Raw genomic sequence first — 18803 nt, 5'->3', positions numbered from 1 at the left:
AAAATTACAGTTGTCGATATATTGTTTGCCACCAGCGACGGTAGGATCTTTTGTGTCATACATAATATTATGACAGCTATATCGTGACATATGGAAGCTATTTCGTGACATATGACAGCTGCTTGACATGACAATTGACACGATAGAACCTAAATAGCGGCTACATAGCGCCAATGCAATCGTCCCTCATTGATTCATAGGCTGAATTGCACAATTGCTGAACAATTCAATGGCTGTGATCTGTCAGATGGGTTTTACTTAACGCGACCAAATTACGTAGGTCCGCCATTTGCCTGTGAATCAACTTTTTTGATTATATTATGATTCTGCACGATGGGTGGGATGGGATTACTAAAATATAACAGTAGTTAATAATTTCTCTAAACCTCAGTTTGATGTTCAACAATTTGTAGCTTAAGAGGATACACCAGGGTGCGAGAGAAATTGAAAATAGGTATTTGAAAATGTATTGCTGTCTCACCAATCTCAAGTCTCCCACCGCAGAGCGCGATAGAGGCAACACGACAAAAGTTCTAATATAAGAGCAGAAAATCTTCGATTCGTTGTCCGCTGATTCCTTCTCCAAAACTTAACCGATTTAAGTACTTTTTTCATTAAGAATATTAAAACAAGGCTTGAGCTATGTTCCTATGTTTTTTTTTTTTGTATATTTTAGTCAGTTTTGTTTTCTGGGTGTTTGAACACAGAGGAAAATCTTGCCATTTTTTTGGGTTTTTGGACGTTCTTATCTTTTTTAATAATAAAATGATGAAAAAAAGAAAACATAGGGACATGCTAATAGTGGCCATAGATATTCAGAAAAAAAATCATAACTCTACGGGCATTATCCAGAGAGGAAACAGGGGACAGCGTTTGTATGGGAGAACGGCGGTGTGGAATCCTCTTAAGAATCTTAAGATTAAAGTTACTCGTAGAATACGGTTTGATAGCGTCAAGTGCCAACTTCGAAGCTAATACTTTACTATAAAACAATGAGGCGCGAACTTCCTCCGTGGAAAAACTTTGAAACTTTTTACTGAATCTTAAATAATGACATAATGTTGGCGGCTGCCGAAACTGCATAATGTGATTGTGTTTTATAATCCTCTCTCCCCGGGTAACCGGATTATATGGTGCTGCACATTTTAGACTGGATATTCTTTATGAAGTTAGATATAAACGTCGTGTGAATTAATAGGGTTTCTTTGCTACGTTCCGAGAATTCTAATTATTCCGAGCTCGTAATTTTTTGCTTTACGTACTAATGTGTGATATAGAGCCATTGTTATGCGTCCAGATTAACGTGACATATGACCAAGATGTTTCGGAATGGGTCGCTTCAAAATAATTGTATGCTGGAAAAATTATACCTAGGCTTCTGAAATGTCGCGTTCATTGTCACGTCTAATATGGACTGGACGCACCCAGTCATAAAATGTAATTGTTCCAGTTGCCGACACCTCAGACACAGAAACCGCCGCCGCAGCCGCCGCCGGTGCCGCAGCGGACCGCACCCGTGGTGGTGCCACCACCGCTGCCGGTGCCCCCGCCGGCTCCACCGCGACGCACGTCGCCGCAGCCGCCTCGCCGGGCCCCACCCCCAACACCACCCCGACCTACTCAGACAGACAACAACGGCAACCGCCGGGCCAACGTCCCTCCGCCTCTACAGAACCCGCAAAAGCTCGACTGCAACAGGAACCCGCAGCCGCAGCCGCCGGTGCCGCGCCGGCCGCCGCAGAAGGCGCCCGAGACGCCCGCGTTCCAGCCGGCGCCGCCGCCGCCGCAGATGAAACGCTCCCCCAGCTCGGGGTCCAACATCAGCGTGCGGCAGGACTCAAACGTGTCATCGGACTCCTTCAGCCAGACGTCGTCGCCGTCCTACACCACGAAGACGATGGAGGCGCCGCTGCTGCCACACCAACATGTCAACAAGAGCCTCAACGCGAAGATCGCGAGAGGGCTGCTGCTGAAGGAGCAGAAGGAGCGAGAATCAGGCCACTCCGCCATCACCAAGAGCATGTCCACGCCCGCGTCGCTGCAGACCATCGTCCGCCTGCAGAACGGCAGCAATATGTCGCTACACCACCGGGTAAGTTCCACTAATACAGCTCACGTTTAAGGCGAGACTGCATTCGACGACACTACGCTATAACAGTGGAGCGACTCTTCTTCATGTAATTCATATTCTATAGTACTGACGTGCGGCTTAGCTCATACAATTTCATAAAAATAATGTTTGGCCGTGACGTGTCGCGTCGTTCAGATGCAGCTTAGCGCGGTAACATACTTCACTTGAATGCGCAGCGTTTTGTATGAAAACCAATTTGAGTATTTTACTGAATCTGTGAATCATTTATCAACTCTGGCGATAAAACAGTTTACTGATACAAAAATCATTACTTTTAACCATACAATGAAATGGAGTGAACCGAATAAATTCAGCTCCGCGGAAATATTTGCCTACATTCGCAGTCGACCGTTTAAAAGTTATTTGCTGGCGTTCATGTTCAGATCATAAAATTCTCCAACTTTTAATGTGTCGCGCGGCGCTCGAACTTTACCATGCAGAGTTCTTCTCGAGGTTCCTCCAACTAGAGTGTCTGAGCCAACACAATATATTATGTGTCATTGATATAATATTGTAATTCAACAGTTTCAGTTCGATAGAATATAATCTATCATCTAGCAAAAAATAATGCGTTAAATTGAAATTATATATATTGTTACGGATCTTTTTTATTATCTCAAGAAATATAATCTAACGATGTACTTATATATAATCTTGCGGACACAGAGACATACTTAGTAGTATCTAAACGCAATTATTATTTGGGCCTAAGACCTTTTTCAATTAGGTATATCTATATGGGGTATTACAAACAATGATACATAGTACTGCATAAGCAGTATCATTGTTTGTAATACCCCAAGAGGTTATCTAAATCGCATAAGACTGGAAAAAAATTCTCGCTTAAATAATATTTATTACAATAGTTATTTTATTTTCCTCAAAGAACTTAAAGCCAGAAATATGTACATCATGATCATATACAGAATTACAGTTTACAATACGCTATCGATGTTCATATTTTGCAACCTCATACAATAAAATCCGGAGCATTTCATACGATTTAATTTCTAACAGCGTGGCGGAAATGTTTGAATAATAAATTAGTTTTAGTTGAATGGTCATAAAATGTTCGGCCCGGCTCGGCGTCGCACGCAGCCGGCCGCATTCAAATATTGTAGTGCAATATTTAGCGCACCGCGGCTGTGGCACAAGCTAACAAAATTTAAACAGCATATTATTTAAATATAGATTCGTTAGCGATTACAGTTTAATAGATAAATATATTATCTTTAGAATTTAATAGAATATCCCGTTAACTAGGCTTGACGACTTCGAGAAAAACGAATTTAAAATTTTAGTACTCACTACTAACTAAGCGCGTTTTTCTCGAAACCGTCGATACTTTCTGTAAACAATGCTATTTACAGCCAAATTGCTACGGTGGCAAAACTACTTTTGCATACTGACTTTAACCACTTTAGAACAAACGCTAAAAATTTAACATTCCAGGAAACCTCTAAATTGTCGGAAAATAATGTCTTGGGAACATGGAAATACATCTTTCCCTTGAACTTTTAATTTGATTTCAACAATGATCGGGCTGGACGTAATTTTATAGCAAATTTATAGCGATTGCCTCTTAAAATCCTCTTATTTCCATGTCCATCATCATCACTTGCTTTCCATCAGGTGTCCGTTTTCTTGTTTGCTTCCTAATCCTATAAAAGTCTCGATTACGTCAGCAGAGTAAACAGAACTAACGAGTTTTTAACTCTTCTGAGTAGGCCGACTCAGAAGAGATCTCGAATACATTTGACGTAGTACGAGTATGTCACATCGGCCGGTGCGCGCAGCTGTACTTATGCGGCTGCGGGGCTAAAATGGTCACATCTGCATCTTAGCAATTCCTCTCCTTCTTCTTCTTTTTAAAGTATGGTTCCTTTGTGAATCGCCAAAGCAATTCCTCTCAATCAATTCAGCAAATTAATTGTCAAAACTGTCAAACTGACATATGTCAAATCATCGCAAGCAGAATTGCATTTCGCGATTTTAAAAAAATGTATTATATTATCATGATTCATATTATGATTCTCCAAAGCGACCATTTTAGCCCCGCTGTCCACACGGCGCGTTGCGTCAGAGTTGCGTCGACGCAGCGCTGCTGTTTGGCGCATAGCCGGCCACACGGGCGCTACGTCATCGCAGCGTTATTACGAACCATTCTTAGCAGTTAACGTCAACTCCCGCTTCGTCTCGGGGGCTGCTGTCCGTTATGTGTGCGCGTTGCGCGTTGCTGTCATGACACAGCGCGCCGTGTGAACACCTTGGTTATTATTTATTTACAGGCTCTCACCCAGCATTGTGAAACATCTTTGAAAGTAACATACACGCCCAACTCGCGTATAATATAAGGCCGTTGGTTGTCGTCAGCATGAACAAAACACACACACACACACACACAACTACTACTACTACTAAACATAAAATATAAAAGTCCCAGATTATGAATAGAAATTGAATTCAAAATTAGAATTCAATAAATAAAAACACCTTTTCCGCTACCTGCGCTGACTTCCACAGAACGTTCCATTTTACGGTGTGGAGAGCGGTGAATTGCACTTAATTTGATCGCGGGCCGCGATTCCAAACAGAATAAAATTGAAAATGTGCGCTTATCGGATCTTCCAATAGATTACGTTCCGTTCCACGCTAAACTTATAACTGGCCGATATTCAATTAACTTTGCGGAGTTTCTGTATCTGTGTTCTGTAATAAAGTTGGGTTTGGCGGGTTATTTTATCGATACGGTGAAGTGATTTTGCTTTGTTATTTATGATACTAGTTTATAGTTTATACTTTATTTATTTCCTGCTCTGTAAGTATTTACGATTTATGTTTTGTTTGTTTGCATCATATAGTATTATGGGTTCATAAGAAGCTACAGGACTTTCAGAAATATTGCACGGTTGGGTAGAGACAAAATATGTATCATCATTTATTCAGATCAAAATACGGAACCCTAAAAACATACCTATAAGATTTTGCCCGCTAAAGAAAGTCCTTAGGAAATAAACAATTAACATATCCAGTTAAAAAAGTAGCCTAATTCCTTCTTGATAAAGAACCAAGTTAATATGCCTAGCGGAAGGTATATTAACGATAGGTTGACGCTAGGTATATTAAATTTATGTGAAGAACACAGACACTGAGTAAACTCAATGTGTTTTTCATTTACATAGTATCCAGTATCCTTCTCTTTTTACTCTATTTTTTTTTAATGGGCAAATGGCCCACCACACATTCCCACCACTGCAACTCCTGTGTCGCCAGGATCAACAGTGGTAACCAACCACGAAAACCCTTTGATATGATCTCAGCGATGCCCGAGGGACAAGCTAAATCTGTCTTGGGACCCGCAACGAAATTAATCAGAAGAAAGGTAGGAGGAGTAGGAGAAATCCAGTTTCCCTCCCCAAGCAAAGCGGGAGACAGCTAAATTTTCGTGACATTAATGTCCGAACAAAGGGGGAAGCACCACGGGAAAATAATTATATTGTATTAAGCCTACTTAATAAAAAAATGACCTTTTCTTAAACTGACAAGCTTGTGTTGGATTGTTTCCAATAGTATTTATGACAAAAACGTTTGAAAGCACTGCCTACGAGATCATTGTAATATACGACTCTAGAAATACATTGGAGGCCGTTTAGCATATCGGTTCTTTCCTCATGCCAGAGATCACATTCCCAGAGTATGTGACGAGCAGTTTGTTCTTGTGGGCTATCTTCAGTCGAGCACTCGCAAAGAGGAGACGGAACTAACTTGAATCCATAAAGTTTAGCTTTATAGTTAGGAATTGTGCAACGCAGTGATCGATTTCTATCCAATGCATAGTGAGTCGTTTGCGTACCGAACGAAAGAAATTATACAGATGCCGACCTTTGATTGAGTTATCCCACCGATCCTGCCACTCAGATATAAGATTTTGTATTGTTATATCTAGCGGTTCGAATAATCTACTTAATTTGTTTCTGTCCTTCATGCTTTAGAAATCTGGGGTCGTAATATTTTTATTTTTATAATATAAGACAGCTCGGCGCTGTATTTCTAATACGGTTCTGTCGGGTGTTTTGTCTACAGGCAAAACACCCGACAGGACAGGAAGTGCTTCAGTACTGACCGTTCTATATGCCTTACATAGGAATATTAATGCGAGACGTTGGCTTTGTAAAAGTTTACGTCGAGCTACACCTATCGTAGCCCTATCTGCCCAGACTGGTGAGTATGATGATAGTACCGACCGCTGAGGGCAGCCGCCGGTTAGATCTTTGACGTAGATGTAGTGACCGAGTCGTAGTTTGATAACGCCGTAACGGAAATATGATTGGAGTAAATAATAAATATTGCGGTAGCATCCTCTGTTCCGTAGCTTTAGTAGTAGCATCGGCCACCAGGCATTATCGAAGGCCCCTGCGATATCTAAAGATATACCTACGACACAATTTTTCTGACTTCGATTGCCGCATCGATCGTCGATTTTCCGGCGGTAAATCCAAATTGTTGGTTATTAAATTTCAGCCCGCCAGGTATAAGGCGGGGCACAACTAGACGTTCTAATAATTTACCTAGACACGGTAGAAGTGTTATAGGCCGGTAAGATTTCGGGTCATCAGGTGGCTTATCACCGGCTTTTGGGATTAATTTAATTGTGCCGATTCGCCAAATTTTTGGGAACGTTCCTTCTCTGAAAACTTCTAAAATCGCTGGTCCAGCCGTTTGACATGCCTGCTTAATCATAATGTTACTAATTTTGTCCTCGCCGGCGGACTTTTTTGTAGGTAGTAAATTAACGCCTTTAATAAACTCATCGAGTGTTGGTAAGTCGGAGACCGGGGTGTTTACGGGGTCAGAAAATCGATGTCTAATTTCGCGGTGATGGTCGTCGTCCAAGTCCGGCTCGGCTTAGAATTTAAGTCCAGTCGGGTGAAGTCTCTGGAATGGGCGGCCATAAGGTCCTTGAATAAGTTCCAATTTCCATTTTTAACATTATATTTAAAGTCGTTCGATTCAATCGCCGAATCATGCGCTCCCATGAGAACTCGTATACAATCAAACGGTGGTCGCTGCACGACGCGTCTGGAATGACGCGCCTGTTAATAATATTATTACTATGGACGTACGCGCTAGAAAGCGTGACGTCGATGGAAGATTCGCCTGAAGGGCTGCTAAAAGTAGGTGGTGCATCAGGGGTGTTGTGAACTTGCAGGTTAAACTCTGCAATTAAATCTTCTATCGCACTACGACGGTCGCGGTCAATATACCTAAGTTTGCCGTGCCATAGGGGCGAAGAGGCATTGACGTCGGCACCTATGATTATTCTATTCCCCGCGAGAGATTGTAGGACGCGTCGTAGCTGGTGTAAGTGAGGACCAACTGGGTCGGAGTATTGAAAGTAACAACTAACTACGTACAGTCTGAAGTATCGACACGAGACCTCCGCCACCGCACAGTGAGAAGTCGACAGGTTTTTTAGGGCCGTAATTGAGAATTTAGACTGAGGTGCGTATTTCACTACAGTTATTGAGTAGGTTATCAGTTTGTACGACTTTCGACCGTAGCAACTTACATTGGTATTGTTCTTGTATGAGAGCCAAGTCTAAATTATAATCCGACACTAATTTTTCCAATTCTAACGTCGCGTGCTTATTGTTATGAAGGTTCAGCTGTCCTATAACTAGTTTATTCATAGTGGGTTGTTAAGATTAATTGCTCCATTTTTGCCTTGTAAGTTGGACAGTCGGAGGAGCCCGTGGGGTGGTCGCTAGGCTTCTTGTAACGGATGCAGCTACCGCACACCGGCTTAAAGTCTTTCAGATCTTTATTGGGGCAGTCGCTCGATTTATGTTTATTTGCGCAATGACGACAGCACGGGTCAGACTCGCGGCAGAATTTTGAAGTTTGACCGAACTGTTGACAATTGAGACAGCGCACTAGTTCAACGTCATCGACAAAACGACACATGTCCAATCTATGAAAAGTTTTTCTTTTGATTTTCTATTATAGTTATTGTTCAGAACTCGACGCCTTATTATTTTTGTCGTGCTCTTAAATTCATTTTCAGACACATTGATCTCACCCTTAATATTCTGATTATATAGTGCTAGGATAAAATTTTCGTCTGAAATATGTTGCGGTACATCTTTAATTAAGATACCCGGGCTACGGCCTTTAGGAGTTTCGAGGCGCAGGTCGGCTGATTTTAGTGCGTCGACAGATTTTAATTTTTTTTATTTGTGACTCACTAGTTAATCGTAAGATGACGCCCGAGTTTGGGGGTTTTTTTTACACCGTGAAATTAAAAGCCATTCGAGGGATTAGTAGCTTTCATTAATGCTTGTTTCGTTTCAATTGACGACTTTAATTCGGCCGATTTTTCCTGCGTCGGATATGCTATGACGCACGGGAGCGGTTTACGCGTCTCGACTGGTGGTACCGACTTTGCGAGTTTGAGCTTTAACGCGTCGGCATAAGAGGCATTTTGTGCTGCGGGAGCTGATTGCACGGCGTGAGATGCATTTTTAGCTGCTATCAAGTCACGCTCAATATTTGCGACTTTATTTTCTAGTGACGAATTTTTAAGTGCCAAAAGTGAAATAATGGTAGTTAATTTTTGTGTCATGTTCATAATTTCAGTTTTATTAGTGAAATTGTTGTGACGCGACACGGTGTCATTGGCAAACTCGTTTATTTTAGCCAGCTTCCCTGACTAATTCATAGTAATTGCATGAATCATCGTATGCGCGGCTTGTGTCTAGCAGCGATATTACGGGGGACAGTGGCTCGTCCCTAGTGGGTTGGTGTCGCTTCTCGACAGGTGATAACGAAGAAGGTGATATTTCTGACAATAAACGTTTACTAGACAAAGTGGGCGGTGAGCGAGTCATTATGACACTTCTAGCGAATGGGTTAGTGTCCTTATCTGGTGGAATATTGTTATGGCTTGACATTGTGTAAAGTCGAAGTTAAAAACAGCAAGATTCACACTATTTATCAAAGTTGAATGAAATATAATCTTTAATAGGTGATAATGATCAGCTGTTCAACCTGTTCGGCCGGCGCTGCGCCCGCGCGCGTACCGGCACTCACAATATTTTGTCTACCTTCAGCCGCCAACAAAAAATGAACAATGAAATTTACTTACCAAGTTAAATCCAACAAAATACGGGCAAATGTGTTTCAAAAACTTACAGTAAATGTAGATTGCACCTTTACCTAGCTATTTACACACACTCAGCACGCATTTATCGATTTAAAACCACTGAAAAATAGTTTTGATCCCGGAGGGCACGTCAGGCGATGTTAACCGTACGGAGCCGCGGGGGGAGGGGAACTCTATTTCACTATATAGTAGGAGTAAAATAAACCATGAATTTAACTAATACGATTATTTTGTGTATTATATACGATATTAACTGACAAATCCCCGTCAGTCGGCGCGGCTTTATGCCGCCATGCGTGGCCGCGCCGAGCCGCCTGTGACAGAACCCTATATCTACTGTTTGCATGCTGCTATTATGTCCCGAAAATAGGAATGTACGCTATCTGAGAAACATTTTCTCTTTTATTGACGGCAGATCGCTTTTTGCAACATTTTTTCAAAGATAATTATATTTATGCAGACGTCGGGCCTTATTTGGTCGACTAAAATTGGCTTACGCGAAGTTAAAATAAATTTAGAACTAGATGATTATGATATTTATTTATTTATTGTTAAGTCTCGCGAAAAGCTTTTCTTAGTCGCTTTTTTTCGCTCATGTCCCCTTTGTTCCATCATTAAACTACGCAACGGATTTTGATGCCGTTTTCTTTTATAGATAGAGTGATTTAAAAGGAAGGTTATAGGTATAATAACATTCATTAAATAGTGGAGAAATACTGTTTTTGTTGGGGTTTCTAATGTGATATGTGATGGTAAATACGAGATTATACGCAAGCTGAACCATACGAGATTTATCAAAATAATGTACCAAGTATTGTACACATTGAAAAGGTCTACAGAAAACTCCGCGATGGTATAATATGTCTATCTCTTATGGATATCCCACAATTACATTTTTTTGTAATTTTCTTTTTACGACAAATAATGGCTAATTTTCGAAGCAATTTTAATAAATACAGCATTAATCTTTATCCAATTAAATAACTTAAATACATTGTTGATTTAATGTAGATCTAATATTATGGCCCTTTACAGCATAATATGATTTAAATTAATATTTTCGAAGATATTACAGATTTAAAAATTGCGGGAAGTAGCTTTTGCGGCCGGCGGTACCGAGTACCGACCAATGCGGGCCACGGGTAGTAATAATGAATACAAGTCAAAACTGCTGAATCGATTTTAATAATTTTTTCAGTGGCTATAATATATTTTATGCGAAGCCGGGGCGGGTCGCTAGTTGTATAATATATTGAGGTTATAACTTAATAGTTAAAATTTTTAAGGCGAAACTTATTTTCTTCTTTTTAGAGTATTTAAATAAAAGCTTTTTTCAAAAAGCTTTTTGAGTATAATTTATTACATTATATATTTTCTAACAACCTATTACACTAACAAAAATGTAAAAACTGATTTCACCTTCCGTAAAATAAAACATGAGACTATATAAATAGAAAATGAAATATTATATAACAGACATCCGAGATCTTTATCGTCTCAAAATGTTTGCTCTAATAGACGTTTGAAAATCTTCTTAAAGCTTTTAAAATGTTGGAAAGATTGAGTGTATCTCGGTGTAATCCCCTTGTAGAGCGGGGTCTTTGTTCCAATACCCCGATCACGACCATTACGCAGTATCTCAAGTTTTACCCAATACTACAATACTACTTGATATTGTTTTGGTTTTGTACAGCAAAACGTTGGTTGTCGCCGTGACTGCAAAGCTTATAGCATGTAAAATCGAAATCTATTATACAGTGTGTAACAAAAATAAGTGATAATACTTTAGGGTGTGTACGTGTTCCTTGTAGATAGTTCACTGTGAAAGTAGCAGCTCTGAAAGACGAAATTTTTTTTCACTTTTGTATGGGCAAGGGCCCGAGCGTCACGAGTTTCCCCATACAAAAGTGAAAAAAAACTTGGTCTTTCAGCGCTGCTACTTTCACAGTGAACTCTCTACAAGGAACACGTACACACCCTAAAGTATTATCACTTATTTTTGTTACACCCTGTATATAATCATTATGTTTTTCTTATTTGTTCAATTTGGCTTATTAGAAAAATTGACTTCTAAATGATAAGTTATATGGGCTAAGCAGATAGCTGCGTGATCGTAACACAATTTAAGTTATTAGAGCTAATAGTCCAAACTAGTTATAAATTATAATGAGGTATCGTTGACAGCCTTTGATCGTCCGCTGGTTATAGGCTACATGACCAGGGCCCGATCTAAGGGGGAGCGAGCCGGGCATTTGCCCAGAGCGGCAAAATTGAGGGGCGGCAAAATGACTTATTCCTATCTTCCAACCTAGCCATTACCCATCCACCACCCAAGTTTGAAAATTATACCTTCCAATCTACTTTAGGTTGGATAGTGGAAATATATTTTAAGTATTTTACAGTATACTTAAATATTCCCCCATTATACCCCAACAAAACTAACTTAAGATTTGTATGGTTTTCTGTATGTCAAGGGCGGCAAAAATTATCTTTGCCCGGAGCGGATAATAAGCTAGATCAGGCCCTGTACATGACGTCACATTAAAATAGCTACAGGAGGACAACAATCTAGGGGACTTGATGATGTCGTGTGCGATATAAAATGAAACTTGTTAGCACATTTCAAATTATTATGTATCTTTTAAATAGTCGGATTATAGTTCTATAACTTATTTATAACTTGTTATATCAATATATCAGATGTTACGCGACATGCGCGGCGCGGGCGACTCCTCCGCGCTGCGATTCCGGCTGCTGCAGCTGGGCCTCAACGCGCTCATCCTGCTCGCCATCACCGGCGCCCTCTTCGCCTACTTCCGCGCCAACCCCGCTGTCCAGGTGAGTTTGAACTTTATGTCTAAGTAACACAGTAAATTATTGCGTGACCGCATCACCTTGTGACTGGTTTTGGACTTCGGACACTTTATTTTTATTAATTTAATACGAAATACTGTCGTATTGTCTCTTGGTTTGTACAACACGTGCACTGACAGTACAGACGAACAATACAGCATCAACACCTACTACTAGCTACCTACTAACTACTAAGTATTGGCAGTCAGAAATAAAACTTTTAATTTTATATTTAAAGTAGGGTAAAGGATCGTTGGAAAAAGCACAAAAACACCATATTTATTAATGTTGCTTTAAAAACTGACTGTTTTTCTTAAAAAACAGGCGTTCTTTTACTTTTCAAAACAGGAAATTTTTAAAGCAGCATTAATAAATATTGTGTTTTTTTGCTTTTTCCAATTCCTGGTACTGTCCAATCTACTAGTCATTTACCTTATATTATTTTAAATCCAAGATCGTGACGCTCCTACCAACGCTATTGTCAAGAAGTTTCACTCGCAAGTCTCAACGCACCTTAACTTAAACAATTACCATTAATTGATTGAAAAATAATTGCCGATGAATTTGTTAATGCGAGAAATCACAAAGCCTACCTGAACAATGCTTACACTTCCAACTTCGGTTCGTTCATTTCGAAACAATTACGGCCTGTCCATTGTCCACATCTCCACGTCACGACTCACGACGTCGTCAACGTGGAATGGTGCGGTAACGTGGCACGGTACGTTGACATGACGTGAAAATTTACGTCAACGGTATAGCAACATTTTACGCCTTTTTTTCTTAAATCTCTCACTCCGTCTTCTTAACAAAAGTAGTGAAGAATGTAGCAGTTTTACAAGGCATGGTGACGTACAATGTTGCTCCATCGTGACGTGTGCATTTTCACGTTGCGTTGACGTAAATTTTCACCTCATGAGTTACACGTTGACGACGTAGTAACGTGGACATGTGGACAGGCCCTTAGGCTGGTTAGGCCACCGCCACCGTCACCGGAACGTCACCGCCAAAAAATCAAATAAAATGTCACTTTGTGACCTAAGTCGGGGGTTACACGTTCAGTTTGTTATCAATCTGATCCGTGAATTCGTTAATAATCAGACTGATGGTAAATTAATAGACCATAGCGCGATGTTACACAATTAATCCGGACTGTCACTTTACCATCAATTTGGCATCAGTCGGAGATTACAGGTTTCAAGGAACAGACGTGTTTTGCAGCTTTTTGGTGTGTAGACATCGTCTACTCCGGCGGCTCCTGACCTTAAATGCAAAAATTTTCTTTATTCGAACCCAGGCTGTTTTTTTTTACATCTTCAATAGAACCATGGGTCTATTTTTTTAAATATTATCAATAATCTTTCTAACGCCTCATCCCTTTTATTATATTTTAAAGCTTTTTCTACTTCGATTAAAATAGCTTGCGGTGGCGAGATCCCCACAGATGGTAGCGACGAAGCGTCCTCCACTATGAACGCGGTTACACCGTCAATCTGACGTCAATTTGACATCAATCTTACCGAGATTGATGAAAATTACCAAACATTTAAAAATCCGTCAATCCGATCCATCAGTCCGTCAATCCGGGAGTTAGATGAAATGAAAGATGATCTTCGCGTCAATCTTACCAGATTGATGGATCAGATTGATGAGGAACTGAACGTGTAACCTCTGAATATGGCCTAGGTCCTAGGCTATAGGTTTTATTTTAGTCTAGCGACCCATACCGCCGCTGCTTTGTTGTGGTGTAGAGAAAAACGAAACGTATAGCCTAGGTCATAGAGTGGCATTTTATTTGAGTTTTGTCGATTCAGTGTCGAAACGTTTTATCCACCGTTTGTCCTTACTCGATCTCTTTGACTCATTGTTTCGATATTTATGTAATTAGCTTGTTTTGTTTGTGTTAAAAAGAAATATTTTTGCTTGGCTTCCCAAATATAAACCGCGTAGATATAAATTATATCTACGCAACATTTCGCTTTGGAAGGAACTTTCGCTTTGTTTTTCATTCAAAATACTTTTTTCGTTACTTATATAAAGCGGTTTTCACCGTATTTTGATCTGCGTGGGCAAGGGAAATATGATACGAAAGTCGCTTTAAAAAGGGATTTTTCTTGCTATAAACATGATTGAATGAAAAATCGAAGGCTGTTTAATTATTTTTGGAAGCGCCTTATATGACTAAAGTATCTTATAATAAGTAATTATAAATTTTCTTCCTACCAGATCAATAAATAATCTCATAATGATACTGATAGTGTATGGACAAAATACGTGTGGCACTCGGGGACTGCCGCGGTAAAGTTATTGCATATAATTTTTTAATATGCAATTTTAATTCGCATATTATGTCTAGTCTAGTCGCATGCACACAATCCCCGTGCTAAAGTCTAGCAACGCCGCACCCACCGGCACAGCTGTGCCGCTTTGCCGGTCGGAGTCGGGTGTGTTAGTTTTTTTCGTTACGGAATTTCTTGATTCGGTCGCCGCGCTCAAAGCCCGCATTAACCTATACCGCAGAACGTGATAGAGACTAAGTACTTTTTTCATTAAAAATTAAAGAAAGGTTTGAGCTGTGTTCCTATTTATTTTTTTTGTATAATCTAGCCAAATCTGTTTTCTGGATGGTTGAACACAGCGGAAAATCTGGCCATTTTATTGGGTTTTTGAACGTTCATATCTTATTTATAATAATTAAATTATGAAACATAGAAATTTAATATAATAATTAAATTATGAAAAAAAGAAAACATAGGGACATTGTTTTAGTGGTCGTAGATATTAAGGAAAAAAATTATACGTTTGTATGGAAAAAAGGGCGGTGTGGACTCCTCTTAAGGCTAGGTTATTCCAAATTCACGTTTCTAGAATGAGTAATTTTTAAAGAAAGCGTCATTAAAAAAAACTGAAAAATATATACATGTATAGATACATCTTTTAACTAGTGACTTTTATGGTTAGAAACACAATACAGATAATTTTACTCGATAAAAAAAAAATCCGAAACAACCTCGATTTTAAAAACATTTTCAGTTTTATAGGACTTACAGGGACTCAATCAAAAAATAATTTGGATAGTTCGATTACTATTAAAATTTTACAGGGAAATGTACGGATACATGTTTAGTTATACTATTTTTTACCTAAGTAAAAAGGTTTTATCTCCTATTTCGCCCTATCATGGACGCGGCGATCGTCGTAACCGCCACTGTACAAGGCGCGCTGATATGAATGTTATTTTAATGTCTTTTACGTCGATATTCGCACTGACAGACATCGGCCTGCTAATTTAGGAATAACCTCCCCTTAAGGGCATAATCAACTACAATATCTAATTATTGATAATATCGTCGTGTTTGCTATTTTGTAGCGCATTCTGAGACTGTCTGTCATTGCCCAATATACAATTGCTATAAAGTGTTTTCAACGTCGTCACTTATGTAACAGTGACGTCACAATAGTTGTCGAGAAAAATATAGTTTGGAGATCTGTCCGTCGATGCCATTGCCTCAGGAAGCGGCGGAAATTATCACGCCCGTTCGTTTCGGCGACATTTCGTGGGGACGATGGAGCAAAAAATAAAATTATTCCTCTGTAACGACTACTGCCATCTTATTTAGCGCTATCGTGATAGACATCTTAATAAAACAGTTCGTTACGGACGAAATAATAACGTTTTATAATCATAATGTTTTTTTTTTTATGAAATAAGGGGGCAAACGAGCAAACGGGTCACCTGATGGAAAGCAACTTCCGTCGCCCATGGACACTCGCAGCATCAGAGGAGCTGCAGGTGCGTTGCCGGCCTTGCCGGAGGGAATAGGGTAGGGAAGGGAAGGGAATAAGGAAGGGTAGGAAAGGGAATAGGGTAGGGGATTGGGCCTCCGGTAACTGATGATAACTGATGATGATGAGACGGAAATGTTTGATTATTTGTGGAGGCATTTTATAAGAGTGCAGCTACATTGATCCGTTGCGTTGCAACTTGTGGTGCGACGACGTTTTGCATAATATGTACCATTGAAGAAATTGATTCATTGGAAGATGAGAGACCTATTTGGTCGGGTCATGTCAATAAAATATTTAAAGCCAGCCAGCCCAGTACACAATGGCCCACTGCAGGCCATCCTGAAATGTGGACCACGATGGCGCATGGCTCCTTACTGCCTGGCAATCCACTAGCCATCGTCCGCCATCATACACAATGGTGTAGCCATCGTCATTGTGTTGTTGTAGTGGAATAGCATAGTCCATTGTGAACAGGCACCTTTAGTCCCGGATCGACTGGGTTTGACTTATAGACCACATTACGAATTCCGCCATTTTCCTATGAATCAACTTCTCTGTTAGTACAAATGATGGTGCCTTGCATCGTCGGACGGGGTGTTTTGATACAATGACGGACATGATAGAATGAATGACGCGTTGGGCTGTCGCTGCCTTGTAAGGGTTGATTCAGACCGCAACGCGACGCGTAGATGCATTTCTAAATTTGTATGGATTTGACAGATTTCAATTGCGTCAGACGTCTTGCGAATCTGTCAAATCCATACTAATTTAGAAATGCATCTACGCGTCGCATTGCGGTTTGAATCAACCCTGAGTGTCTAAACACACTAGGCTGAATTACTCCGGCGTAAATTCCGCCGCAAATGTCAAACGCAAACAAATACGCGACGGAATAATGTGTCGTCTCTTGCGTTCCGCCCGTATTTTGTATGAGTTTGAAACGCGGCGGAATTTACGCCGGCGTCATTCAGCCTAGTGTGTTTAGACACTATGGGCACAGAATATATATTAGTAGTACCAACAGATTTCTCACTCGTGCAACCCGTTTAAAAAAATAACAACTCTAGCTGCGATACTATAAAGTTCAAATTCCGACCGCGCAGTGCTAGGTGCCTACAATTATATTTGCCTACATGTACGCTCTCTTTCTATCGCGTAGGAGGCACCCTTTATAAAATAAAATAAAATAATCATCTTTTAATTACTATAGCTACTAATAGCAAACTTTTCTATAGTAATAATCAAATAGTAACCAAACGTATATTTTATAATAGTTTTATATTCGATTATAGTGTAGGAGCTGGTCAGGAATTTTTTACAACTTAAACATAGTAACTTGTGTTTATTTATGTGTAGTATGCGGTTTGTTTGTAAAAAAATAATTTATTTGCTATGTTTGTGTATTTTTTTAAATCTTTTTTTGTATTTTAAAGTCTTAAATTACTTTATTGAAATATTTCTTTGACTTTTTTCAATTGTTCATATTTATCAGATTAATAACGATTATGTCACAGCGGTTAAATCAGTACGTAGATATATGCGACGAAAAAAACTAGCGCGCGCGTTACCGCTCGCTTGTGAGTCCCTTGTGATCTGCCCCTTTAAAGGGGTACTTACAGTTCGATACCTAAACACGCGAGTGGGACAGGCCTGCTATGGGTTGATTTAGGCCGCAACGCGACGAGGCAAGGCTAGGCGCGGCGCGGCATTTTGTATGGATTTGACAGATTTTGTGAGCATGAGACGTCTTGCGAATCTGTCAAATCCTAAATTTAGAAATGCATCTACGCTTCGCGTTGCGGTCTAAATGAAGCCTTGTGTTGACGTGCGACGCTGCAACGCAACTGTACATGGTTGCTACGGCATAAATGCATTATTCCGTTTCCACAACGCACTAAAGCAGCAAGGCAACGCACTAAGAGAACAAAAGAATTCGATAGTAAAGAAATTTTCAGTATGTATTTAAAACAAAAACTTGTTAAATTTCTAAAATTATACAATGCAGTTTTCCAAATTCTTTTAAGGCTGCCTCAAAGGGGGCAATGAATATGTATGCAGTCAGCATACCTACGGAGCGGTGCCTTAAATAATTTAAAGGGGAGGCCTCCGAAATTAACTTTTTCATAGACATTCCTGGAACAGAGGACTTGCCGAAATTCCGACAGGCCGTAATTAAAGCGGGCTCTTTTGTTTGCAGACATCGCCTCTATCATTTTACAATTTTAGTGTCATTTATGTTGCCCGTCATCGTGTTTCAACCTTGGTCCTTGTGGTAGTTTTATGTAATAATTTGATAAGCTGGTTATTAGAAACGTGGCGTTATAATAATATGTTTTTGGAATAGATAGCACAGAATTTGTGTAATTTATGTATTCGTGGATTAACGTGAAACTAACGTGTTTTGTGAAACCTTTGTATTGTTTCACAAAACACGTTTGAGCTGATGACGATGAAATTTAGCTAAGAACACTACGGTTCTGTCCATTTTTCTTCCGTACCGTTCCATATTCAAACTTCTTTCTTCCTCCCCAGGACGGGTTGCCAAGGAAACCGAATTTTTTTCTTAAACTGTACACATCGCCCGTTTCTTGACCATACGATACTGGTCGGTACCATGAAAGTGTTTAGAGACTCAAATAATCGGACGAGAATGCCGCGTCCTACTTAACAAACGTGAAATGACGTTGTTAGAGCAGGACGCGGCATTCTCGTCCGATTGTTTGAGTCTCAAAACAGTTTCGTAGTAGCCCTACTGGGCCTAGAGACAAGTGTCAAGCGATAATTATCGTAACCGCCAACAAAATGTATGAGATTTGACATTAGTATTCGCTAGCGAAGTTTTGACTTATGTCAAATCGCATACATTTT

The 18803-nt window shown here is 39.9% G+C and overlaps 1 protein-coding gene and 1 long non-coding RNA gene across 2 annotated transcripts in view; one reads left to right on the top strand and one right to left on the bottom strand.

Annotated features, from left to right (window-relative positions):
• LOC121730288 (atrial natriuretic peptide-converting enzyme) overlaps positions 1-18803 on the top strand; it is a 109939-nt gene that overhangs the window by 48245 nt on the left and 42891 nt on the right. The window contains exons 5-6 of the mRNA XM_042119267.1: positions 1451-2092; positions 11994-12131. Of these exons, the coding sequence (XP_041975201.1) occupies positions 1451-2092; positions 11994-12131 (780 nt within the window). The remainder of the gene's footprint in view (positions 1-1450; positions 2093-11993; positions 12132-18803) is intronic.
• Positions 59-17591, bottom strand: LOC121730303. Its single transcript, XR_006036092.1, has 3 exons — positions 17582-17591; positions 7542-7548; positions 59-149 (listed from the first exon to the last, which is right to left on the bottom strand). It is a non-coding gene; the product is annotated as an uncharacterized LOC121730303 (long non-coding RNA).

The sequence above is a fragment of the Aricia agestis genome, chromosome 9, assembly GCF_905147365.1.
Source record: "Aricia agestis chromosome 9, ilAriAges1.1, whole genome shotgun sequence".
NCBI classification, from domain to species: domain Eukaryota; kingdom Metazoa; phylum Arthropoda; class Insecta; order Lepidoptera; family Lycaenidae; genus Aricia; species Aricia agestis.
The sequence above is the reverse complement of the archived record's forward strand: the minus strand, read 5'-3'. Positions and strand labels throughout refer to the sequence as shown.